This window comes from Dendrobates tinctorius, unplaced genomic scaffold (assembly GCF_039654945.1).
Source record: "Dendrobates tinctorius isolate UK_male_01 unplaced genomic scaffold, ASM3965494v1 ptg000091l, whole genome shotgun sequence".
NCBI lineage: Eukaryota > Metazoa > Chordata > Amphibia > Anura > Dendrobatidae > Dendrobates > Dendrobates tinctorius.
In genome coordinates, this window is record NW_027361759.1 from 6,158,385 (window position 1) to 6,185,452 (window position 27,068).

General features: G+C 48.8%; 1 protein-coding gene across 4 annotated transcripts in view; it reads left to right on the forward strand.

The window, feature by feature from the left end:
• Positions 1-4,143: 4,143 nt before the first annotated feature.
• Positions 4,144-27,068, forward strand: part of CEP97 (centrosomal protein 97) — a 54,435-nt gene continuing 31,510 nt past the window's right edge. Inside the window, exons 1-5 of one of the 4 annotated variants that reach the window (XM_073586233.1) lie at positions 4,144-4,163; positions 10,564-10,706; positions 12,394-12,552; positions 23,517-23,618; positions 23,715-23,828. In XM_073586233.1, coding sequence (XP_073442334.1) covers positions 10,611-10,706; positions 12,394-12,552; positions 23,517-23,618; positions 23,715-23,828 — 471 coding nt within the window. In that variant the 5' untranslated portion in view covers positions 4,144-4,163; positions 10,564-10,610. Of the gene's footprint in view, positions 4,164-7,133; positions 7,393-7,454; positions 7,569-10,563; positions 10,707-12,393; positions 12,553-23,516; positions 23,619-23,714; positions 23,829-27,068 lie in introns of those variants that run through there. The other 3 variants (XM_073586231.1, XM_073586230.1, XM_073586232.1) reach the window with 3 other exon arrangements.

Sequence of the window (27,068 nt, forward strand, 5' to 3'; positions counted from 1 at the left end):
TCTGCCTGTCCTGTACGGAGAGGTCCTTTGCGCTGAGCAGCCCTCTCTCCTGTATAGCATCAAATCCCTCATAATACAGGAGGTTCACTCCTCCATGGCTCCCTTCTCCCAGCCGCCTCCCTCTAGGAGGAGGAAGAAAGCTCCGATAGGATCTGACTCAGGCGAAATTCAGTCCTCGGATTCAGAGGACGCTCGGGAGATTGAGAGTTCCTCTTCCACGTCCACCCCTAAAACCAGGGAACAAAAAATCACTTGGTTCCAAGAATATGGGTGAGCTAATCAGTATGGTTAAGAGCACTATAGGGGTGGAGGAGGAAGAAGTTAAATACACAGTACAGGACGAGATGTTGGGCTGAAGCCCAAAGAAGGTTTCCTGTACACGAGAACGTACAGAATCTGATCCTCCATAGAAGAAGGCCTCCCTGAAAAAAAAAAAAAGCCTGTCCCTTTGAGGACTCCTCCCAGCTCAAAGATCCAATGGATCAAGAAAGGAAAAAAAAAAAAAAAAAAAAATTGAGAGCTTATCAAGGAAGTCCTGGGACACTTCTACAAATCTGCTAGAAGCTAATATAGCTTCCACATGCCCAGTCTCTATTACGCACAGACTCAGTGCACCTCAGGGGAAAAGATACCTGACTCCCTACCCCTACTGCAGAAAGCAACAAGGTTCCTAGCCGATGCTTCCGCTAGCGGTAGCTAAACAACTTAAGACCGGACCAGGACTGAAGACCAGCCTGTAATTCGCAGGTCTCGGGTAATTCTTTAATGCACCGGCTCTTCTAGGCTGAGCGTGACTGCTCTTGTCAGGTCTGGTAGCCGCAAAAGCGGCCGTTCTTTCTAACTCCTCTAGAGGAGTGCCCAGGTTAAAATCCTAAGGGAGGCGACTTGTCTCCAAATGGTGCGCCATCCCCTACCAGGGCCACTATGTGTTCAAGCCTGTCCTGGGTAACATCCTGGACAAGGCTTTGGACAAAAAGGATCTCTTCTGGAACATAGAAATCTTAGGAGACTGATTTTTCATCCCTCCCATGACCAAACCTCTGTCAACAGCTATTCGAAGCTGAATTTGCATTCCCTCGTCAGATCACAGCCGCTGAGCAGCTTGAAGCTGGACCAGTACCGGCAGGAGAGCCTGGCTGGGAATCCCTGGTCCTGTTGACATAGGAAGAGTATAGGGGGGGCAAAGGCAGGAACATCCTTGTCCCTAACCATCAACAGACCCCAGATAAGCAATGACGCACAGTTGGGGGTCGTGTCTCGCTCTTTTTTTCACCCCCTGGCAGTCCATCTCCACAAATCAGTGGGTCCACCGTACCATACGAGATGGACTAAAAATTGGGTTCGAGAGTCCTTCCCCGGAATGCTTAGGGGTAACCTTCCTACAGCATCCACACCTTCAGGGCTCTTTACCAAGAGATCTGCTCCGGTAGAGCGCGTGGGTGCCAAAGCAGGAGAAGGACATGGCCATTACGCGCGTCCCTTCCTGGTGACAAAGCCATCAGAGAAAAAACGAATCATCATAAACCTGAAGCCATTAAACGATTTGGTCCGGTACAGGCAATTCAAAATGGAGTCAATCGGGGGTCATGGCAACGGTACATCTGAAGGGTGCATATTACCATGTGCCAATCCATCCGACCATGTATCTCTCCAAGATCATGGCGGAAGCCGTGATTTTCATCCGACGACTTCCTCCTCACTGTACCATCTATCTCATGTCAGAGGATGGACGTAGGAAAGACCCCTGGGATATTAAGATCCCTGGGTTGGATACCGAACCTGGTCTATCACTCCACGAGAAGGAAGCTTCTGGGAGTTCTCTCGGACTCAAGGGGAAAGACATCCTACCTAAGGTTTGTCAGGTCGACCTTGTCCACAAAAGAACCTAGTTCAGGGACCAGCGGGCACCGACCCTCAGAGTCAATGTATGCTCTAGGATCTCTGACCACATGCACCCAGGCGATTTCTTGGGCTCAGGCCCACACCCAAATTCTGCAAAGCCACGTGCTTTTATATTCCAGGATCCGCCTGGCCTACGCGGCGACAAATTCCATTGTCCGGAAGGATTCCCCTCCCTGGTCAGGTTAAACCGGCCCTGAGGTGGTGGTTGAACTACCGAAATCTTCAGAAGGGAGTCAGCCGGGTTCAGCTTCCTCTGAAAACACTCCGCTCATATGCCAGCCGAGGCTGGGGCGCAGTAATAGTGAGATACTATTTTCAGGGGCGATGGCTGCCGAGCATCAGCACCAGTACCTCAAATCTGAGAGAACTGAAGGCGGTAGGAAAAGCGCTAAAACATCATCGCTAATCCAAAATCGCCACGTCTGCATCTACTCAGGCCACTGTGGTCATGTTGTCCATCTCCAGCCAAGAGGGTACGAAGTATGCCGGCCTGAAGGCAAAAGCAGCAAGGATCTTCTCCTTGTCAGTGCGTCTGAAAGGATCAGACAACACCCAGGCAGATTTCCTCAGTCGAGAAGATGTTCATCCGGAGGAGTGGCGCCTGGACCAGACGGTATTCTTGTCCCTAGTCTCCAGATGGGGCGGAGGTGGACCTAGTGCCAACAGGCAAACTGCGAAGACAGGGGTATTTGTCTCCCTCAACCATATGGACGGAGTGCAAGGAATAGATTCCCTTCACCCAAGGGTGGGATTCCAACCTCGCATATGCCTGCCCACCCATACCGATGCGGGCAAAAAACATTTCAGGAAATCCGGAGGGACCGAGTTCCCAAAATACTAATCGCCTCTCTGTGGCCCGGAAGAAGTTGGTACAGTGCCCTACTTGCCATGGCTCAGGAAGGCCCTGGCTTCTACCCCAAAAAGGTTGACCTCCTTCACCAAGGTCCTCTGCTACACCCAAACGTAGGCAAATGGAACCTGGCAGCATGATTATTGAGGCGAATTCCTAAGAGCCAAATGGCTCTCGGATAGGGTAATCCAAACCCTTCAGGAAAGCCAATAACCAAAGCCATCTATGCCAAGGTCTGGGAAAAGGTTTACGCCCTGATGCTCTCCAGGCACCCCTGATGCCTTCCATCCCAGTGCAGCACAGACCCTAGACGTTTACAAAAGGTCTAGAACAGGGCCTTATCCCCAGCAGACTAAAGGTATAAATATCAGCTCTTAGCACCTTTTTTTTTTTTTTATCTTGACCTGGCTAGCCACCACTGGATCAAACGATTTTATGGCTTCAGCAGCTAGGATTCGTCCTAAACTCCGCAGTCAGGACCATGAAAACCTAACCCTTTAACCATCCTCTTAGTCGCAATTACTGTGGTTAGACGTATAGGAGAATTGCAGACCCTGTCAATTCAAGAAGCTTACCTTGCAATCATTGCAGATAATATTATCTTGAGATTACATCAAGCCTTTCTACTCAAACTTTCATAGGGATCAGGACATTGTACTGTCCTCATTCGGCCCAAGCTCTTCCAACCCTAAGGAAGAGACCTTCCACACTTTCGACATTTGCAGAGTGGTCCTGTCTACCGACAATAGAGTGAAGCCTAGCGGATTCACCAGAATTTATTCATCCAGTTCTCAGGATGAAATAAGGGCAAGAAGGCGTCAAAGAACATGATCGCGAATTGGATCACACAATCTATCTGCCTGACCTACGCATCACAAGAGCTGGCTCCACCCACCTCACTGAGGGCACATTCTACCCGTGCGATAGCAACATCATGGGCAGAAAGGGGGAATGCTTCATCAGAGCGGATATGCAGAACCGCCACCTGGTCGTCCATCCACACGTTCACGAGGCGTTACAGGCTAAATTTCAATGAGGATTTAACATTTGGCAGACGAGTGCTGCAGGCCGTGTTCCCCCCCCCCCCCCTCTAGTGAATTGAATTTAGCTGTTGGTATTACTCTGATGTAGCTGTCATGGAAGGTGACTGGAGAACATAGAATTAGACTTACCGGTAATTCGGTTTCTAGGAACCTTCCATGACAGCACTAATTTCCCTCCCTATCTGATATTCTTATCGGATGATTCCTGCACTTTGGTGGTAACTATTCATACTGGTGTCCAGGAAAACACTGGTGGTTACAGGAAGGGGAGGGGTATTTAACCTCTTTGTGTTCCTGTCCCCTATTAGGGCGGGGAAGACATCCTCCGATGTAGCTGTCGTGGAAGGTTCCTATTAACTGAATTACCGGTAAGTCTAATTCTATTTTACTTGCTGCCCCATTTGTCTCACGCACTTCTTCTCGGCCTTCCCTGGCTCAGGGCGCATGAGCCCATCCTTGTATTGCGGTCCGGGGAGATTCTGCGATGGGGTCAGGGCTGCCAGGACCACTGTTTAACGTCCGTCCAGTTGGAGATTCTCGACCTGCTTCCGCCCCTCTCGGATTACCAGCTGCCTATTGGTCATTTGCTAATGTCTTCAGTAAAAGAGACTGAGACTCTTCCTCTGCATCGTTCCTACGACTTCCCGATTGAGCTAATTTCTGGTTCTACTCCCCCCAGGGGTAGAATTTATTCTCCCTCTCCCGCTGAGACGCAGGCGATGCAGGATTATATCCAGGAAAACCTGGCCAAAGGCTTTATCTGGAAGTCATCTTCTGCAGGCGCCGGGTTCTTTTTTTGTCAAAAAGAAAGACTGCTCCCTTCGCCCTTGTATCGTTTATAGAGGCCTTAATGATATTACCATCAAGAACAAGTACCCTCTGCCACTCATCCCTAAGCTCTTTGATCGTCTACAGGGGATCGTCCTCAATTGGCCACAACATCAGGGGATTAAGGGCATACAATGTTTTCTTGGCTTCGCAAACTACTACTGACAGTTCATCCCTCATTTTTCTTCACTATCCAAGCCAATCTCGTTTCTTATCCGCAAAGGACCCAATCCCAAGGCCTGGTCGTCAGAGGCGAAAGAATGCCTTTTTTACCTTGAAGAAGGCATTGGCAGAAGCTCCTGTTTTAAATCATCCAGAGTCTAGTAAGCCCTTTTTTCTCGAAGTGGATGCCACGTCCACGGGGCCGGTGCAGTGCTCTCTGAGATCTCCTTCTGGTTGACTAGTCACATGTGGCTTTTTCTCTAAAGCAATTTCTACTTCCGAGCGCAACTATGCCAGCGGAGACTGGGAGTTGATGGCCATTAAGTTGGCATTGGAGGAATGGCGGTATCTTCTTGAGGGAGCTATACACCCTTTTGTCATCTACCCATCACCAGACTCTATCGTACCTTCAGTCCGCTCAAAGGCTTTATCCCCGACAAGCCAGATGGTCTCAAGGCTATTAAAATCTGCCCTCACTCACTGGCTTTACCTCTCTGGTTGACAAATTACCACGAGAGCCCACACATTTTTTGACAACGAATTAACCCTTTAAATTAACACCTACACCTCCCAAATTTTACACACAAACCCTCATCTAATTACTAGTGAAAGACAGATAAAAAAACATGAAATGGTTTACTGTATTGTAAACCATGTGTCAGTTCATGTCTGGTTGGGGAATGATTTTACAGAAGCCGGCAATTGATTTTGCGGCTATTCTGCTATGTAGAACTGTATGAAAAAAAAAAAAAAATTATATAATCTCTCAATGACGTATATGTATGTATGTACAGTATGTGTGTGTATGTATATATTCTATTCTTTTGTTCCTTTATTAAACCTGTCAGTGTGATTTTACTGTATCGTGCACTGAGTTGTCGGCTTTTCTAAAGGACATCGGATGCGTATTTTTCGCAAGTCACACATGTGTTCCGTGTGTAATGCGTTTTTTTTTGTGCATCCATAGACTTGCATTGGCGTACTACGGGCGTAGTACGCTGACAATCGCAGCATGCTGCAATTGTCTCGGCCCATAAAAAATACGCGACAAAAATACGGCTGATGGGAGCTACCCCATAGAGAATCATTGGTCCGTGTGTAATGCGTGTTTTTAACGCCTCTCACTCGTCCGTATTTCTCTCTGGTGTGACGCCGGCCTATGGCAGATTCTGGCATCAGGACAGGGTGACGTTGTCTCTGCCATGAGTGGTATATCAGGGGACCAGATTTACAGGAACTTGTAAAGTACCCGTCAGCACGTTCTATATATGTACGGCTGAAAAAACACAAAAAGTTGAGCTTGGTCTGAGTTGGTACACATGTTCACATTGGCTATAAAGCATTGAAAACCTTCAAGAGACAAAATGAGCAAAAACCCTGCTGTAACTAAATAAGTGAAAAGCAAAAGTGAATCTAAATAATACAGAGTTCTTAGTAAAATGGTATTTGATCAGATATAGCATAAAAGCCGTCCCACCATTGACAAGGTGACTCTGTGATCTGGACAGTCCTACACTGTCTAATATTAAAAACCTTATCATGTGTCAATGTTGATGTCTGTGTGAATAAGGGCAGACAACAGGACCAGGTCCCAACCAGTGGTCACCAGTCTGGGGAAGCCTTTAAATACAATTTCCAGCTCAGGAGAGGGAGGCCACACCCCGGCTTGCACAGAATGCAAAACTACAGAGAAAAAAAACACAAAAATTGAGCTTGGTTTGAGTTGGTACACATGCAGCATTGGCCACAAAACGTATAAAACCTACAAAAGACAAAATGCGCAAAAACCCTGCTGTAACTAAATAAGTAAAAAAGCAAAAGTGCATTTAAATTATACAGAGTTCTTAGTAATACTGTATTTGATCAAGCATAGCATAAAAGCCGTCCCACCATTGACAAGGTGACTCTGTGGTCGGGGCGGACCTACACCGTCTAGTATTAATAACCTTATCGTGTGTCAGAGATGACCTGTATGGCTGTGTAGGGGCTTGGCCTCCAATATAAATGATACTTTCTAAGAGATCTGGTGTGCCAGTGTTAGAAATCTAGTGTAGAAGAAGCTGTATGCAAATAAGGTACTGGGGGTGTGGCTGTATTTGGCACGCCTCCAGTGCACTTCTAGCCTGATTTGCATATGTCTTCTACACTTAATTTCTCATGACTGGTATGTTGGATCCCTACAAAAATGTTCATTTTTTTCATTGTGGAACAAGCATCTATATAGCTGCCCCACTACTTCCATATGTAAAATCACGCTGGCAGGTTTCCTTTAAAATGACAATGTCCTGGTGGTCTTCCCTATATTATAAAAATGTAAACTCTGGATCCATGCCCCCAGTAGAGCTGTTCAGTGAGCTTCTTTCTTGGTCCAGGTTTAGCTATCAGCAGTGTGTACTGTGTAATACTGATGTAACGACTATGCAATTCCATGAGAATCCACCAGGTGGTAGGCTGTGGGAGCAGGAGTAGAGTGCGCATGCGCAATTTCTGGTAAGGAAGTGATGCGGTGCGGTGACAGTTTTCGGTTGCCGGGGAGCTGAGAATCTGCGTGTAACATGGCGGGGGAGGAGGTGACACCGTCTCCGGGAGAGTCTACTAACGGATTAGGTAAATGAAATGCCCTCGGAAAAGTCAGTGGCGGTCGCGTCCTCTGGAGACACGTTGTTGGATCGCGGTACTGACCGTACACTCAATGGTTTGACGCGGTAACAATAGTGGGCTAGGAGCTACCGCGCGGATTCCTGGGAGTTGTGGTTTTAACAGTCCCACTGTTAAGTGTTGTTGTACGTGATAAGACTACGTTTCCCATAATTCAAGTCCGGGGGGCGAGTGACGGTTAAACTGATAGAGACAAAGCTGATATCCCGATTTAGGACCTATCGTGATATAACTGTGTGCAGCCATATATACACATACTATTCACCAGTCACTGCTCCAGCTGCAGCCACTTCTAGGGGTCTCCTAATTCCTGGCCATTATTGTGTTCTCCACTGGGAACCTCCCCAATAATTGCCCCTCACTCTCCCCTGTCCTGACACGGCTGTGTGATATGGCCGCCATGTATGTGGGGAATGCTTGCATCGCTCCGCTATGGCGCTGGTCACACTAGTGCTTATCCGCGTGCTCCGGACTTCCATCCCCTGTATCATGGAGAATATCGCATCTCTCGCCAATACCAGACATGACGGACCCCAGTATAAGGGCATGGGGCCATCGTAGCTTCAGGCAGCCGAGCAGGGTCAGCGCCACAAAGAAGGCGTCCATACTATGTCATGCACCATGGTGTATAGGGAGATCTGGGGTCCTAATTAAGGGCCGCTGTTAACCCTGTGGTCGATAAACATGAGAAGAGATATTCCGTTTGTAGCTAAGATGGTTCTTCTTGTGACCCCCTATATAGCATTTCAGGTTAGGGCATTGCCATTTACAGTGCTCAAGTAGTGATGAGCGAACGTGCTGGGATGAGGTGTTATCTGAGCATGCTCGGGTGCTAACAGAGTGTCTTCGGCGTGCTCAAATAATATGTTAGTGTCCCCGCGGCTGCATGTCTCATGGCTGTTAGACAGCATCGACACGTGCAGGGATGGTCCAACAGCTACGTCAGACTTATTATTCGAGCCCGCCGAAGGCACTCTGTTAGCGCCCGAGCATGCTCCGATAACACCTTATCCCAGCACGCTCACTCATCACTACATGGGAGTAGTCCTAGGCCTGCTGGAGCGGAGCACAGGGTCTTGGTAAGTTTTTTGTTTTTTTTTGTCGTTTTTGCACCTGCCAGACGCTGGCGTTTTTTTTAAATATAAACATATACCGTAGTATAAAATAGTAGTGACTTCCAAGCAGAAGCCACCTGAATGGTCGTAAATGGTCTAAAAACGCAACGAAATCCTTATGTAAGGTAATGCAATGACAATGCACATGATCAGTAAATTTCTTTCCGTATTTGCAGAGTGTTTTATTTTCTGCAGCATGTCAATTCTTTGTGCCTCTTTGACCCATTGAATGCACAGGAAAAAAAGCCATGCAAAAACATTGCGGGCCAGATTTGGCTTGGGGCCAGAATTTGCCGTGTGTCCTATAGGATGAATTGATTGACCTTTGGCTTTTACCAGTTGGGGATGATACTATATGATCAGTGCTGCTATTGCCAATCTACAAGTGCATCTCACTAAATTAGAATATCATCAAAAAGATCATTTATTTCAGTTCTTCAATACAAAACGTAAAACTCATATATAGAGTCATTACAAACAGAGCGATCTATTTCAAGTGTTTTTCTGTTAATGTTGATGATTATGGCTTACAGCCAATGAAAACCCAAAAGTCATTATCTCAGTAAATTAGAATAATTAATAAAAAGATACACCCGCAAAGGCTTCCTAAGCGTTTAAAAATGTCCCTTAGTCTGTTTCAGTAGGCTCCACAATCATGGGGAAGACTGCTGACTTGACAGATGTCCAGAAGGCAGTCAGTGACACACTCCACAAGGAAGGCAAGCCACAAAAGGTCATTGCTAAAGAAGCCGGCTGTTCACAGAGTGCTGTATCCAAGCATATGAATGGAAGGTTGAATGGAAGGAAAAAGTGTGGTAGAAAAAGATGCACAAGCAACCGGGATAACCGAAACCTTGAAAGGATTGTTACGAAAAGGCCAAGAAAAATTTGGGGGAGATTCACAAGGAGTGGACTGCAGCTGGAGTCATTGCTTCAAGAGCCACCACACACGGACGTATCCAGGACATGGACTACAAGTGTCGCATTCCTTGTGTCAAGTCACTCATGACCAATAGACAATGCCAGAAGCGTCTTACCTGGGCCAAGGAGAAAAAGGACTGGGACTGTTCCTCAGTGGTCCAAGGTGGTGTTTTCAGATGAAAGTAGATTTTGCATTTCATTTGGAAATCAAGGTCCCTGAGTCTGGAGGAAGAGTGGAGACAGACAATCCAAGCTGGATGAGGTCTAGTGTGAAGTTTCCACAATCAGTGATGGTTAGGGGAGCCATGTCATCTGCTGGTGTAGGTCCACTGTGTTTTATCAAGACCGAAGTCAGCACAGCTGTCTACCAGGAAATTTTAGAGCACTTCATGATTCCCTCTGCGAATCTATGGGGTATTGTCAAGAGGAAGATGAGAGACACCAGAGCCAAGGATGCAGACGAGCTGAAGGCTGCTATCAAAGCAACCTGGGCTTCCATAACACCTCAGCAGTGCCACAGGCTGATCGCCTCCATGCGACACTGCATTGATGCAGTAATTGGTGCCAAAGGAGCCCCGACCAATTATTGAGTGCATTTACTGAATATACATTTCAGTAGGCCAACATTTCAGTTTTTAAAATAATTTTTCAAGCTGTGTTATAAAGTATTCTACTTTACTGAGATAATGACTTTTGGGTTTTCATTGGCTGTAAGCCATAATCATCATCATTAACAGAAATAAACACTTGAAATGGATCACTCTGTTTGTAATGACTGTATAATATATGAGTTTCACCTTTTATATTGAACTGAAATAAATTAACTTTTTGATGCTATTCTAATTTAGTGAGATACTCTTGTATATGGGGACATACACATTGGATAAAGTAACACCCAGTTGTAAATCTATTCAGTAATTAAAAAGAAGAATAATGGAGGATCAGCACAACACAGAATTTTAAGAAAAGATGCTCTAGAATATTTTTGTCTTGAATACAAGCAGATAGTAAAGCTGACCTGTGAGGAGTGTTGGCAGGTCGTCCTCTGAGTACATGGGCTGTTACCGATTCTGCTTTATTCCAGTCACTGTAGTGGATCTGTCCGGCCAAGGTCTGCAGAAGCTGAGCCCCATGTTACCATGTAGTGCTGACACTCGAACGCTCGTTTTGGACAAGAACCAGATCATCAAATTAGAACATCTAGAGAAATGCAAAAATCTTACACAGGTTAGTAAATGAGATGCTGCAATATAGTTTATAGAAGCGTTCAGAATCTAATGTAAATGTGTTACAGAGCTTAATAAATGTAAGACATGACGGTATGTCTAGAACAGTACTATAGTGCTGGGGCTGGGCAATTAATTTTCACAAGGGCCACATGATAGCCTGACTATTGCGTAGGGCAGAATCAACCAGACGAATGTAATTGTGCACATCACTGCTTTATAAGGCACATAATGTAGGTAGATTGCTCATCGTTATCATTGCTTCAAATTTTTATCAGTTTCCATTGGCAACTTTATCCCATATTCGTACGTAGAGTTGCTGCTCCAGTCCCCAGTATAATTATAATAACGTTCCTTCTTTATTGAAATCGATTTACACAGTATGATGTCCCCTCACGCAGTATGGCGTCCCCTCACTCAGTATGGCGTCCCCTCACTCAGTATGGCGTCCCCTCACTCAGTATGGCGTCCCCTCACTCAGTATGGCGTCCCCTCACTCAGTATGGCGTCCCCTCACGCAGTATGGCGTCCCCTCACGCAGTATGGCGTCCCCTCACGCAGTATGACGTCCCCTCACGCAGTATGGCGTTCCCTCACGCAGTATGGCGTTCCTTCACGCAGTATGGCGTCCCCTCACGCAGTATGGCGTCCCCTCACGCAGTATGGCGTTCCCTCACGCAGTGTGGCGTCCCTTCACGCAGTGTGGCGTCCCTTCACGCAGTGTGGCGTCCCCTCACGCAGTGTGACGTCCCCTCACGCAGTGTGACGTCCCCTCACGCAGTGTGGCGTCCCCTCACGCAGTATGGCGTCCCCTCACGCAGTGTGGCGTCCCCTCACGCAGTGTGGCGTCCCCTCACGCAGTGTGGCGTCCCTTCTCGCAGTGTGGCGTCCCTTCACGCAGTGTGACGTCCCTTCACGCAGTATGGCGTCCCCTCACGCAGTATGGCGTCCCCTCACTCAGTATGGCGTCCTTATGATGCCTACCCACATATTATGATGTCCCCACACATTCCCTCACTCAGTTTGTCACCACAGACCCCCTAAACAGTATTACTTTCCACATCGTATGATGTCACCTCTGAGCCCTCCCACACAGTAAGTCACACAGAGCCCCCACGCAGTATGACATCCCCATACAGCATGTCCTCATAAAGCCCCCTATACTGTATGATGTCCCCCAAAGCCTCTCATACAGTGTGTAACCACGGAGCCCCCCATGCTGTATGAGGTCCCCGCCCTGCACTGGAACAGCCAGAGGGCAGCATGTGACCCCAGGTCTGCCTACCAGTATGATGTCCCCACCAAGCCCCGCACACAGTATGATGATGCAAACCTTCGGTGACAGTGAGATGCCAGGCAGGGGGCAGCCTCATGGTGCAGGCCACCACTGTATCCAGCCCTCTGGCTGCATGTACCCCGCAACCCGCACATTGCTCAGGTCTGCTCTGGCACCATAATCCATTTTGGAATTTAGGAATTTGAGTTTAGAGCAGACTGCAAATTTTTAAATCTGCAGAATCTGTTGTAGAAATGTTGTATATTTTCACAGATTTCACACTTTGTAATGTAGCAAGCAAAAGCTGCAGCAAAATTGCAGCATAAAGCATCAGCCGATTATTTTACTGTGTCTTCCGCATGCAGTCAGACTTCTGCTCAGTCATCTGTCTTTTGTGTCCACCTTATTTCAGCTCTCTGTAGCCAACAACCGTCTTGTTCGGATGATGGGGGTTTCAAAGCTGGTCCATTTACGAGTCCTGAATCTTCCTCACAACAGTATAGGATATGTGGAAGGACTTAAAGATCTGGTGCATTTGGAGTGGCTTAACCTTGCCGGAAACAATTTGAAGGTTTGTCTGTAAAATTAGGTTACAAGATGCTGATAGCATTTTAGTAAGAAAACAAATGGCCTACTAGTACTGATACATAGATGTCATGTGTACTGAACTGGTGCTATGGTGCAAGAACAGATAATCGGCTGACAAGCAATCATACAAACGCTTGATTCTAATATTCGGTGTACACGTGCTGGCGATCACAATATGATCATCAGATGATTATATCTTTTATGCCAAAATATCAGTGTTCTCGGCAGGACATATCGCCTTGTGTAGTCGGGGGATAAGCTGCTAATAGGATATTGCTTGAGGACGGAACGATTGTATCAGCAGTCATTGTTTGTTGGCCTCTGTAAACACCCGGTAAATGAGCAAAAAACTTGTGTATAATGTACATTTATAAATGCACCATTCCTCAATGGGTTAAAAGGATTTTCTGAGATCCAAAGGGAGAATATATAGAAAATAATGAGCCTATACTTACCTATAAAGTCAATGTGAATTGATTCATAGGACTCAGTCCAGCAACTAGGTCGGTATTCTGAGGCCGTCAGATGGGAGACCTGAGAACTGCCTCGGACAACCCAGCATCGGCAATTCTTCTTTTGATTAGCTGGTTTGGTGCAACATCACGACTGTATCGCTGCGCAATGTTGGCATCATCAAGAGCTGTGGATGCTATCAGGTAAGAGGTGGTTGGCATTACTTCCATCTGAAGGCCACTGGATACGTGCCTGGCCGCCACACTGGATCCTGCAAATCGGTTTCCTCCAGCTTTACTCACCTGTGAAATTACCCATAGCTCCAATGCTCTTTCTTTGTCGCTTCATTGGGGGACACAGGTAACCATGAGTGTATGCTGCTATTGCTAGGAGGCTGACACTAGGCAAAAAAAGGAAAATAGCTCTTCACCAACAGTATACCCCACTGACAAGCACAATGTAGCCCAGTTTAAGCTTAGTGTCTGTAGGAGGCGGACCTGGATCTGATCCCAGGTCCGCATTTTCCTTTTCAGGTTTCTTGCTGTGTGTTTATTAATCTTTTCTCTTGGTCTTTCAGGTTCTTCTTCCCTAGGGTAACAGGGTGTAATTTCTCACCCTGTTTTCCTGTACCTATGTGACCAAGAGAGCAGTGTGGTGTCACCCACATCGCCCACTCAGACCCGCTGGCAGGTCCTAATCCCCTGACCCCTTCGTGGGTGTTTCAGAGTGATTCCCGGTGGCCGGCCCCAGCCTTTTCCCCTCCCCACCCTTCTCCTTACAGAGGGCTGGGAGGAAGACTGTGGTCACCAGCGGTGGCCTTCCCCCTTCTTGTAAGGGGTTGACGCCGTCTTCTGCACCGCCTGGAGACTGTGTGGGAAGGAGGATTTACTATTCCAGTGACCCCCATCCAACCAGGGGCTGCTGATGACATCTCATCAGTGAAGAGGACCTGGGTTCATCTTGCAGGTATGTATGATTTCCCCCCCCCCCCCCCGTAGCGCGACAGGTCCAGGTAGCAGGGCAGCTATAATTTTGTAATGGCTACAATTCTGTATAGCCCTGCATAGCGGCAGCCATTTCTTCCTGGCCGGCCTCAGTCTGTGGCCCACTCCCCCCCCACGCACACACATCCTGGCCATGCCTCCTCCTGGCTTCCTCTGGCCATTCACCACTGCGCATTTGAATCGCACTCCCTTTTCAGCCCAAGAGAAGGGCTTGCCTTGGTTGCAGACTTGGCTACGCCCCCCGCTCCACAGCGCATGTCTTCCCGGCGCGCTTTTGCTTCTATATTGGAGCTTCCTCTCCCTGCTGGTACACGCCCCCGGCGATTCGGACAATCGGAGGGGTGCTTTCACTTCCCTCACAGGCCATCATTTCAGGCATGCCCACTGCAGCATCGCGCTTGCTGGGACTCCGCACAGCTGATGCTCTATTTCATCTTGTGCCTCAGCAGACAGGATAGCCTCTGCAGTTCTCTGCTCATCGGAACCTCTCCACGCCGGCTACAGGGGGACACAGGAGGACACACACTCTCTGCTGATTATCGCTGTATCGGGTAGGCCCTACCTTCCCTCTTCCTATCCCAAATAGTCCTTCCCAGCAGTCTTACCAAGGCTTGACTTATGCCCAACCCTAGAGAGGTTTCTCGTTGCCCCTCTAAGCCAACGGTGGTTCATTACGCCTGTTCCCTCTGCAAAAGAAAGTGGTGCTCAGGTCAGCCTTCCCCTTCCTGCCTGTCCTGCAGCCCTTCCACCATGACTGCCCCACAGGAGCACTCTTAACGCCCAGGATGAGAGCACATCCCTCCCTCCGGAGTAGGCTGTTGCCATGTCACAGTCGGTTTCTGACCTGACAAAAGTATCACAATCCCTGGTCCAGGTTCTGGAGAATCTTCCACATTTGTCTGCCGCCACCAGTGCTCCGAACACCTCTCACGGTGATTCACACACACCTGACCACGACCTTCGCAGGGAGAGATCAGGTGCAAAGGAAGTGAGCCCTTTCCAGTTCCTCTTCCAATTCCCCAGGTCCCTCTGCACCCTCTAGGATTCCCTCCTCTCCCCATGCCCCCTCCCCAAGCCGGAGGCGGATTTTGGGTCAGATGCGGATTCACAGTCAGTCTGATTCGGAGCAGGTCTCAAAAATGTAGGATATGGTCAATAGCCTTATCTTGGCAATTACCCAAACCCTGAATCTAAAGGAGGAAGAGGCGCCTGCTCAGGAGCACTCCGTTTCCTTCAAGCCAGTGAAACGTTCTTCCCAGACTCTTCCCAATCACCGGGAATTTGAAGGGATTATGGCTAAACACTGGGAACATCCTGAAAAGCGCTTCCCGGGAAGGAAGCAGCTAGACATTCTTTATCCCTTTAGCCCAGATCTCGTTGGTAGATGGGCAGAGTCCCCTAATGTGGAATCACCGGTTTCTCGTCTGTCTTCCATGACAGTCTTGTCTCTGCTGAAAGGTGCGTCACTTAAAGACGCTAAGGATAGGCAGATTGAGTCTCTGGCTAAATCAGCCTTTGAAGAGGGTGGCACCACCCTCTCTCCAATCTTTGCCTCCACCTGGGTGGCAAAGTCCTTGTCTGCCTGGGCAAGAATGCTTCGCCATGGCATCCTAGTGGCAGTTCCTCCTGATGATATGGCACATTTGGCAGACCAGATTGCCCATGCCAGCAAATATCTTCTGACCGCCTCTTTGGATGCGGCCAGTTGTTCTGCCAGGTCAATCAGCAACATCATTGCTATACGCCGCATCCTCTGGTTAAAAGCGTGGAATGTAGACCCACCCTCAAAGTCTCTCACTAACCTTTCCTTTCAAGGCTCTCTAGGCTTTTCGGGTCCAAACTGGATCAGATAATTTTGGATGCTACCGGCGGGAAAAGCACCTCTCTGCCGCAGTCCAGGCCTATACGTCCTTTCAATAGGAAGAGGTTGCTTCATTTTCGTTCCTTTCGGTCCTTCTCTTCAGGGACTTCCTCCCAGCAGGGCTGTTCTTACGCCCAAGGGGATAGGAAGAAGCTGTCCTTCAAATCTGCATCTCACTAGCGGCCAAAGGGTCGCTCCTCCAAGCCCTCTGGGTCCCGCACCAACAGATTTTCCTCAACATGTCGGATCACCCCCACCCGGGAATCTCTCCAGCGTGGGAAGCCGGCTTCTTCTCTTCCGGAACGCATGGTTGGTGGTGGTCGACGATGCCTATGTCAGAGAGATAGTTACGTCCAGTTACAAAATCGACTTTACTCTGTTGCCTCATTGGGGGACACAGAACCATGGGTGTTATGCTGCTGTCCACTAGGAGGCGACACTATGCATAATCTGAAAAAGATTAACTATGGCTCCTCCTCTGCAGTATACACCCCTGGACGGCGTTAGCCTTCTCCAGTTTTTGCTTAGTGCCGCATAGGAGGCATACCTAATTTTTTTTTTTTTTTCCCGACGGGATTACAGATGAAGAAAAGTAGGTCTCTTGTGAGACTCCCGGCATGACTACTTCCTCGGTCCCTTATTACGGGGTGCCCAGTTGAAGTCGAGATGGCTATTCCCCATGTCGCTCCTTCCCCAGTCCTTCGGGTGCTGGTTTCGAAGTCGAGACCCCCCTCCTTCCCGAATTCCTTTTGGTTTCCGGGTTGAGGATGAGGCGAGGATAATGCCCCCTGATGGTGACAGCAGCACCCTCCCTAATCCCCCTCTGTGGGCATTAGGTTGAGACGCCTCAGGTAGGGTCTGTACAGGTAGCGCTCTGCGGCTCCCAGCAGCATAGGCCAGCACACAGCGGCTACATCCAGGGACCCCAGCCCAGCTGCAGGCTCCTGTCGGGGCCGGGGGGAGTGCAGGCAGGCATGGTACAATAGAGACAACAGGGCTCCCTGCGCCCCTGTCTCTGCGGCAGCACCAGCTCTATCGTGCCTCAGAGGGACCCCTCACAGGGCCCCCCTTCCGCTTATAGCCCCACCGCTATCCTGCCTTTAAATCCGGGGGAGTCCGGTTCAGATCCAACCCCCTCCCCGACTTTCGCGCCGGCCTGGAGCCTTTCTGGGCATCAGGCATCTAATTTAGGCCACGGATTCAGCCTAGCTGAAGCCGCCGCCTCCTCTCTGCCCCCGGCCCGCCCCCCCCGGATGACAAATATGACACTCTACAGTGTCATAGAGGGGGCGGATCGAGACAGAAAGGGCGCGTTTTTTCACAGCTCTGCCGCGCTTTTTCAGCTCTCCGCCCCCTTCTTCCCCTTCCTCGTCTTCTCGGCAGCCATTTCTGCTGCAGGACATCAGCAGGACCAGGCCAGCCAGTCTCCGGGGGGCACAGGACTGCGGATCTTCGGCGCTGGACCTAGGGGCACACTGGTGGGGTAAGATTACAGCTGGATTTTTTACTCGGCTGTGAATCCATATTCCCTATAAGGCTCCCCTATAGGTTCCTCTGCATAGCCACCCCTGTAGGTCCTCTGCATAGCCAGCCCTTCTGCACTCTGTGCACTATGCCGGACTCAAGGTCCAAGAGAACCAGGCAGGACTGCTTTTATGCATTCTGCACAGCCTGCAAAGCCACTCTCCCCAGTGGCAGCACGTACCCGCACTGCCGGGACTGTATCACTGGGTCAGAACCCCAAAAAGCCCCTACCAATGCTTTGGTGTCTGCTACCACGCAGGAATGGGCTACTCAGATGTCGCAATTTATGATGCAGTCTATAGATAACCTAACCTCCACACTGTTTCAGGCTCTGCAGGGTCATGCCTCGGCTATGAACATTACCCAGCAAAGGGAGAGCTCGACTCAGGGACATGACGTCCCGGTCACATCCAGATGTAAGCGGACCCACAGGTCGCGTTCATCTGCGTCATCCCATAGCACACGGTCATCCCCCTCTAGGGCGAGACATCGTAGTTCCAGGTCACCTAGACCGTCCCCTACCAGAGACAGACAATGCAGATCTCCACAGCGATCCCCGACCACAGAAAACCTCCGCCCCAGTTCACCCACCAGGGGACGCCTCAGCGATACACAAGATTCGGAAGGCATCTGTGACTCCGCCTCAGACAACGAAACGTAGGGGTCCCTGATCCCAATTCCCCCTAGCAATACAGTGCTAGTTGAAGACGTAATCTCTTCCATCCATCGGGTGCTGGATATTTCTGATCCGCAGCCGGAGGCTCCAGAGCACAAGATTTCGTTTGAAGGTGTTCTAAAACCGCCTAAGGTCTTCTCTAATCACCCAGCATTTAAGGCGATCCTTAACAAGCAGTTCTCACAGCCTGAGAAGAAATTCTCCAATCGCAAATATTTGTAGGCAAGGTACCCCTTCCCGCAGAAGGACACCAAGGAATGGACAGATCTACCCGAAGTGGACCTCCCAGTCTCTAGACTAGCAACACAGACCCTCCTCTCACTGCCAGATAGCTCAACCCTCAGGAACGCAGCAGACCGGCAGGTAGAACGCATGGCTCGTTAAATTTTTGAGGCTGCAGGGGCCTCCCTGGCTCCCTCCTTTGCTTCAGTTTGGGCTGCCAAAGCCATTCTGGCTTGGGCCAAAAAATTACAAGATGGCCTCCAAGCACCAACCCCTGAGCTGTCGGACCAAGCGGTTCAAATGGCAGTTGTAGCAGATTACATGCTTCATGCAGCTCTGGATTAAGCAAGGGGAGTAGCGGGGATAGCATCAAACGCCTTTACGATTCGGCGTATCCTCTGGCTGCGGGAATGGAAAGTGGACGCGGCCTCAAAGAAGTCCCTCACGCACCTCCCGTACCTCAGTGGGCGGCTTTTCGGTGAAAAGTTGGACACAATGATATCCAACGCCACCGAGGGTAAGTGTACCTCTCTCCCTCAACTAAAGCCTAAACGCACTTACAAAAAGCGTAACCAAACACGATTCCGATCCTTTCGGAATTCTTCGGGCTGGTCCGTCTCGAGCCCAGCAGAAAATCGTAACCGTTCCCCACGCAGGGACAACTCACGGTCGACGCAAAGGCCGGACAAGACCTGGTAGCCAAAAGCAGGCCAGTCAAAGCCCAAAGGAGAAAAACCTCAGACTTTCTCCTCCTTATGACTCATGAACTCCGGAAGACACCCGACCCGTAGGCGGACGACTTTTGCTCTTTCAGCAAGTCTGGCTGCCTATTAAAGAAGACAGGTGGGTCAGGGAAATAGTGTCTTCCGGATACAAGATAGAGTTCACTTCCAACCCACCGAACCGGTTCTTCCTCTCTGTTCCCCCAAAACCGCCAGCCAAGTCTCGTGTCTTCCACCAAGCGGTTTCCTCCCTTCTTCAAGCAGGAGTCATAGTACTGGTTCCCGCGACCGAGCGCTTCCGAGGGTTCTACTCCAATCTGTTCGTAGTCCCCAAGAAAGGAGGCAGCGTACGGCCCATATTGGACCTAAAACAACTCAACAAATATGTACGGGTTCGTCATTTTCGCATGGAGTCCCTTCGGTCCATCATTGCGTCCATGGAGCAGGGAGAATATCTCGCCTTCATAGACATACAAGACGCATACCTGCATATACCGATTGCTCCCGCCCATCAGAGATTTCTCAGGTTCGCAATCAACAAGGACCACTACCGGTTCGTGGCTCTCCCGTTCGGACTCGCCACGGCTCCCAGAACGTTTACCAAGATCATGGCAGCCACCATGGACGTTCTACACTCCAGAGGCATAGTAGTCGTTCCATACCTGGACGATCTCATCCAGGCTTCCACCTTCAAGGACTGTGAGCTCAGCGTCTCAATCACAATGGACACTCTGAGTCGCCTGGGCTGGATAGTCAACCTACAAAAGTCATCGACTACTACGAGTCAGTCTCTGTCCTTCTTAGGGATGCTATTCGACACCTCCAGGGGCCTGGTGCTCCTTCCCAAGAACAAGGCACTGGCTCTCCGTCTAGGAGTCCGCATCCTCCTTTGTAGCCCCCCCCCCCGATCTCTCCGGTTTGCCATGAGAGTCCTCGGCAGGATGGCGGCAGCAATGGAAGCCGTCCCATTTGCCCAGTTTCACCTCAGGCCTCTTCAACTAGCCATTCTCAAGTCCTGGGACAGGAATCCTTTTTCCCTTGACAGGGAGTTCCAGCTAACATCGTCAACCAGGAGGTCCCTGCTCTGGTGGCTCAAGCCAACCTCACTCGCGAAGGGGAAATCCTTTCTCACAGGTCAATGGAAGGTCCTGACCACGACGCAAGTCTGACTGGTTGGGGTGCGGTGCACTTACATCACAGGGCAAGTGGTCACCAGTGGAGGCGAACATGCCCATCAACTTCCTGGAAATTCGTGCCATCCTCCTGGCGTTGAGAGCCTTTCGTCACTTACTGGCAGTCTCATCAGAGTACAGTCGGACACGGCTGTGGCATATGTGAACCACCAAGGCGGGACACGCAGTACCCAGGCGATGAGAGAAGTGACACACATCCTCCACTGGGCGGAAGACACGGGGTCGGTACTCTCTGCGGTCCACATTCCGGGTGTGGACAACTGGGAAGCCGACTTCCTCAGCAGACAAGGAGTGGACACGGGAGAGTGGTCTGTCCATCCCGAAATTTTTCGCCAGATCTGCCATCGCTGGGGGACCCCGGACGTGGACCTAATGGCATCCCATTTCAATGCCAAGGTCTCCAACTTCATGGCCAGAACACACGATCCGCGGTCGCTTGGAGCGGATGCCCTGGTTCAGGACTGGACCCAGTTCCAGCTTCTGTACATTTTTCCACCTCTCCCCCTGATATCCAGAGTGGTGAGGAAGATCAAACAAGAAGGAGTTCCAACCATCCTAATAGCGCCAGACTGGCCCAGACGTACATGGTACTCCGACATCGTACAACTTTCTGCAGACGCCCCCTGGTGTCTCCCCGACCGTCCCGATCTTCTGGAGAGCATTCTTTACCTGGTGCGAATCTCTCGACCAGATGCCACTCCCTTATTCTCTCCCCAAAGTGCTTGGTTTTCTCCAATCGGGTCTGGAGGCCAGACTGTCCTTGGGCTCGCTTAAGAGCCAGGTGTCAGCGCTCTCAGTTCTTTTTCAAAGACGCATTGCTAACAAGCCGCAAGTTAGGACTTTTCTTCAGTGGGTTTCCCGATTGGTTTCCCCCTACAGACGGCCACTAGAAACGTGGGACCTCAACCTGGTCCTGACAGCATTGCAGGGACCTCCCTTTGAACCCCTTAGGGAAGTCCCACTTCGTCTTCTATCCCAGAAGGTGGTCTTTCTGGTGGCAATCACCTCGCCACGCAGGGTGTCTGAACTGTCGGCACTCTCCTGCAGACGGCCCTTCCTGGCTTTTCACCAGGACAAGGTAGTTCTCCGTACGGTTCCATCCTTCCTTCCGAAGGTTGTGTCCAACTTCCACCTCAATGAGGAAATTTCACTGCCATCCCTTTGCCCGGTTCCGGTTCATAGACTGGAGAAGGCTCTGCATACTCTTCACCTCATCAGAGCATTGCGTATATATGTGTCTAGGACTGCGCCCTTCCGGAAGTCTGATTCCCTTTTCCTTCTTCCGGAAGGCGTCCGCCAGGGTCTGCCGGCTTCCAAGGCTACCCTCTCCAGGTGGATCAAATCAAATACCGCCTTAAAAATTCTCCTCTTCCGGCCGGTATTATGGCACATTCTACACGGGCGGTAGGGGCCTCCTGGACCATTCGGCACCAGGCTTCGGCTCAACAAGTGTGTAAGGCGGCCACTTGGACTAGCCTACGCACGTTTACCAAACACTACAGAGTTCATACCCAGTCCTCAGCGGACGCGGGCCTGGGTAGACTGGTTCTGCAGGTGGCGGTGCCCCAAGTTTAGGATCCTGTCTGCACAATATTCGTCCATTGCTTCCCACCCAGGGACTGCTTTGGGACGTCCCATGGTTCTGTGTCCCCCAATGAGGCGACAGTAAAGGAGATTTTTGTGTACTCACCGTAAAATCTCTTTCTCTTAGCCTCTAATTGGGCGACACAGCTCCCACCCTGTTGCCCTTACGGGCAGTTGTTACGGTTGAGTTCTCATATTGTCCTTTGAGTTCTTACATTGTGGCCTTCTTACAGGCATGGTTATGCTTTCTGTTATATTCCTCCTAATGCTTTTGCACAAAACTGGAGAAGGCTAACGCCGTCCAGGGGTGTATACTGCAGAGGAGGAGCCATAGTTACTCTTTTTCAGATTATGCATAGTGTCGCCTCCTAGTGGACAGCAGCATAACACCCATGGTTCTGTGTCCCCCAATTAGAGGCTAAAAAGAGAAAGAGATTTTACGGTGAGTACACAAAAATCTCCTTTTCTTCCACCCCAGTAAGACGTTTCTTTCTGTCTCGCCCGCCAGGACTCCCATCTCAGGCCCAAGGGATTCTTCAGGCCACCTCTTCCCTACTACACAAAGGATTTTCAGGGTTCTACTCCAAGCTCTTCGTATTCCCGAAGAAAGATGGATCGCTTCTTCCGATTTTGGACCACAAGCGCCTGAACCGTTACATTCCAGTTATTGGAGGCATACCGCGTTCAGGACAAACGGCCTCCGGGAGTAAAGGCTTACTCCACCCGGGCGGTGGGTACTTCCTGGGCAATTCGTCACCAGGCTTTGGCTTTACAGATTTGTAAAGCCTCGACCTGGTCATCTTTGCACACCTTCACGAGGTTTTACAGGGTTTATACTCATGGCTCATCTGATGCAGGCCTGAGAAGGAAGATGCTGAAGGCGGCGGTTATGCATCGGCCGACCTAAGTTTGTTTTTCTTTGCATACTCTGTTTCCCACCCTTGGGATTGCTTTGGGACGTCCCATAGTTACCTGTGTCCCCCAGTGAAGCGTTAAGAAAGAGGGATTTTTGGTACTCACCGTAAAATCTTTCTTGGAGTCTTCGTTGGGGGACACAGCACCCTCCCTAACTGTTTGTATTGCTTTTTGGCCTACGTGCCTTGTTTGTTGATCTTGTACATATGTTGAGTTTTTTGTTGCTTCTCCTACTGCTTTAACGCTAACTGAGGTACTTTGTGCTTGTCAGTAGGTGTATACTGCTGGGGAGGAGCTATTTTCTTCTTTTTGCCTAGTGTCAGCCTACTAGCGACAGCAGCATACACCCATGGTTATCTGTGCCCCCCAATTAGGCTCCAAGAAAGAGATTTTGTGGTGAGTACCAAAAATTCTTCTTTGGCTGCGGCCAAGTAAGCAGAGACAGACATTCATTGGCCTCCGTGGTACTCTTGCTGCAGCCAATGATTGCTTGCAGCGGTCATGGGGGTGGCAGGTGTTTTAAAAGGTAAGCGTAAGCACTTCTTCAAGATGGTACTAATACTTTGTGCTTGCCTTGTTTATATAAAATTGTGTTTTGTATTGAGGAGTATACATGTAATGGAAAGCTGTGTAATATTGATACGGTATCTGAAACTTTCATCATTATGGAAAAACCTGGTAGCACATTATCAGCTGCTCCTTGGTAGACAGATCTCTGTGCCGACGACGTACTGATTCCTCGACATGGGGTAATGAATTCTATATCCTGACGTGTCCTATTATTTTCCTCAAGGTTATCGACCAGATAAACAATTGCACGTCCCTGCAGCATCTGGATTTATCTGACAATAACATATCTCAGATTGGTGATCTCTCAAAGTTATTGTGTCTCAAGGTACGGTCATCAAGAGGTTTCTTAGCACAAAATGCTGAAATGGGGTTTATAGTCAGAACATAGAACATTTTTTCCAATGTCTTCATTCTTCTACAGACCTTTCTCCTGCACGGAAACAATATCGCCTCCTTACGTACGGCTTCCACCAGCCTTCCGCAGAATTTATCCATCTTGTCACTGGCAGAGAATGAAATTCGAGACCTAAATGAGGTAAGTCTGCGTAAATTGGGCCTAACAGGGGTAGGAAATCTAGGGAGCCCACATTATGGCTAACATACACATTTGAAATGTGGCACAGGGCCAATTCTATTTCTAATTTTGCCGAAGCATAAAATGTGTTTTGTTTTTACTCTCATCTTTTCATTTTCTTTCATAATTTCCTATTACTTTTTCTGGTTGCATTTACAAAGAACACATGTTTTGTTAGTGTTCCTGGATGGTATTTTTTATTATCACCTTTTGTAGAAAAATTGGAGCAGAGCTGTTTCGGATGTGAACAACATAGCAAGCTCATAAAGGGGGTTTTACACATAGCGATATCGCTATAATATCACCGATTTTGTGACGTTATAGCGATATTGCTATGTGTGATACCTACGACAGGCTCCCCCGCTGTCCATCGCTGATCGCGCGAGAATGTCCAGCTCCATTTTTCGTCAGCTTCCTGCTGTGACGACGAGTGATGCTGGACGCGGGCGGGAGGACGTCAGGATCGCTGTGTGTGAAAGGTGAGTATCGTGCGCTGCGTCGCTGCTACATCGCTGTGAGGTCTGCCTGTGTGACAGCGCACCAGCGATCCTGACCAGGTTGGATCGCTGGTGCATCGCTAAATGTAAAAGGGCCTTTAGTGTCCATTAATTGCCTTTTGTTAGTGGGGGGTCAATATAAGAGTGACCCTTTTTGTACTATTTCAGCTTTGATGGCTTGCTCTAAAGGGACCTGTCACCAGGTTTTTGCCATATAACCTACGGCCACCGCCTTTCAGCCCTGTGTTGCAGAAGTCTGAAATGCTGTATATAAGTCTCCAAGCCGCCCTGCAAAACGAATAAGACCTTTTATTCTACTCCACTACAGGGCAGTCCTGTCCGACGGGAGCTGCAGGTCTAGGTCCAACGCCTACACTCTTGCCATCACTGTTGTCCTTCTCGGCTTTATGTGAATGACGAAACCTACCTCATCCACACAGTGTTCCCCTTTGCGCTCCTGCGCAGGCGCACTCTTTGTTGCCCTGCCGACGGCAGAGCAAAGCGCTGTGATGCGCATGGCTGAAGAGCACCAGTTCGTGCGCATTACCGTGTAATTGGAGTATAATGGTGTTTTTATTTTTTTTGCCTTACAGGGCGATGTGGAGTCATGTATACAGCATATTAGAATGTTGTAACACAGAGCTGAAAGGTGGTGGCCATAGGTTGTATGGGACAAACCTGGTGACAGGTTCCCTTTAAAGAAAAAAGTGATGGAGGTGCATTGTGCAGTAGTCATGCTGAGTGCTTCTGCTCAAGAACAGTGGACGTTTCCCCTTCATCAATGAATATGATGCCAGCATTGTAAAGGTGCTGCTGAACTAACCACTGTGTGCTCCCTGACAGATACGGGGGCACCGTGTCAATGCTGTTGTCACAGATTGTGCTGGATTGCGGAATGCACTGGACAATGGCCACTATTCTTAGTTTGGGGCAGGTGTACCTCCGTATCAAATTCTCTTTGTTTCCATTCATACAGTATTATTTTTAACATTACTAATCTAGATTGCGACCAGAACTGGTTTTACTGGAACATAATTTATGTAGCATAACAATTGTCACAAACATAGCTACCTATTGAAGGAAAGTTGTTAGCATATTTTGCAATTGGTATTTCCTGTTTGCATGCCAATCCCTGACCCATGAACTTTGCCATGCCTCTTTACTCCATGGGTTGTGCATGTACCAGAGCTCATAATCTTATTGAGAATTTTAATCCCATGAACTACAGTTTATAAACTAAAGCCTAACCTTCCTGCAAAATATACACTCCTCAACTTTAAAATCCTAAGTCATATTGCAAGGCTCGTCAAAGAGTCAATAGATTGCACTAGAGTTGTAGTTCCCCTCTCTGAAGAGACAATTTGCATATATAATTTCCCAGAGGAGCATGCATGGCTTATAAGTCTCCTCACTCTGGCAAGGCTTGGCTTGTCACTCTCCACAAGGAGAAAAGTGACCCCTTAAACCCCAATACCAAGAAGGAAATGTCAGGGAATTATGGAAATCATGGGATCAATAGACATGTTGATGATATGCAAATGATGAAAACATTTAAAAGAACATTTTCAAAACATCTCGATGTATTGCGACACGCACAGAAATCCCAGCACTTACACATCTTGTCATATTATCAGTGAGGTTATTAATGGTTGTCTGAGAGATGTTCTGCCACATTGAATGCAGTTGGGAACGCAAATCGTAAAGATCCACTGCTGGCAGCTCACTTTGCAATTGTCGATCAATGACTTCCCTGATGTGCTGGGGGTAGGAGACAAATCCAGAGACCCTGCAGGCCATGGTAGCATGTTTAGGCCATGCAGGCTGCTCATAGTAGCACAAGCAGCATGCGGCCTGGCACTTTTGTGTTGAAAAATGGCTGCTGGGTCACTTTGGAGAAATTGACATACTACTAGTTCTACAACCAAATCAATGTAGGGCCGAGCTGTTACAGTACCTGGAATGAGGACTACAGAGGTCCTGATAATTATATGCAAATTATATGCTGTTATAAGAAAAGCACAACAGAGGATGTTCTTCCTGCGTCAGCTGAAAAGATATGGTTTGTCTAAGAATCTGCTGATCTTATTCTTTAATGCTGTCATCAGATCTGTAATTTGTTCCTCTCTGATAGTCTGGTATGGGGGAGCCACTGCGCATGACAAACTCCGCTTACAAAGGACTTTCAGAACAGCAGAGAGAATTATAGGTTCCCCCCTGCCTAAAATCCAGGATCTTTATGATAAGAGTATTCGATCCCACGCATTGAAAATTTCATCCGATCCCTCTCACCCGGGACACTCCTCATTCCAACTACTCCCTTCAGGACGTCGCTTCAGAGTCCCCAAATGCAGCACCAACCGCCATATGAACAGCTTCTATCCACTCTCTGTTCAACAATTAAATCGTCATGTGTAGACTATATACTGTATCTGTCTTGTTAGATGTTACTGGTTGTATCTGTTGTTATATATTATGTTGCCTCTTTGCCACAAAGAATTCCTTGTATATATGTAATATGTACTTGGCGATAATAAATTTGATTGATTGATAATTTATATTAAGCCACCCCATGCCAGAATCCTGTAAATAAGACCCGTGTGATGCTCCCACATGAAGCCTCTTTGTGGCATTGCCCACGTGGTCTGTGGGTATTGATGGACTCAATGCTGAAGAGGATAGACCTCCATTGCCGTCTTACTCTGCA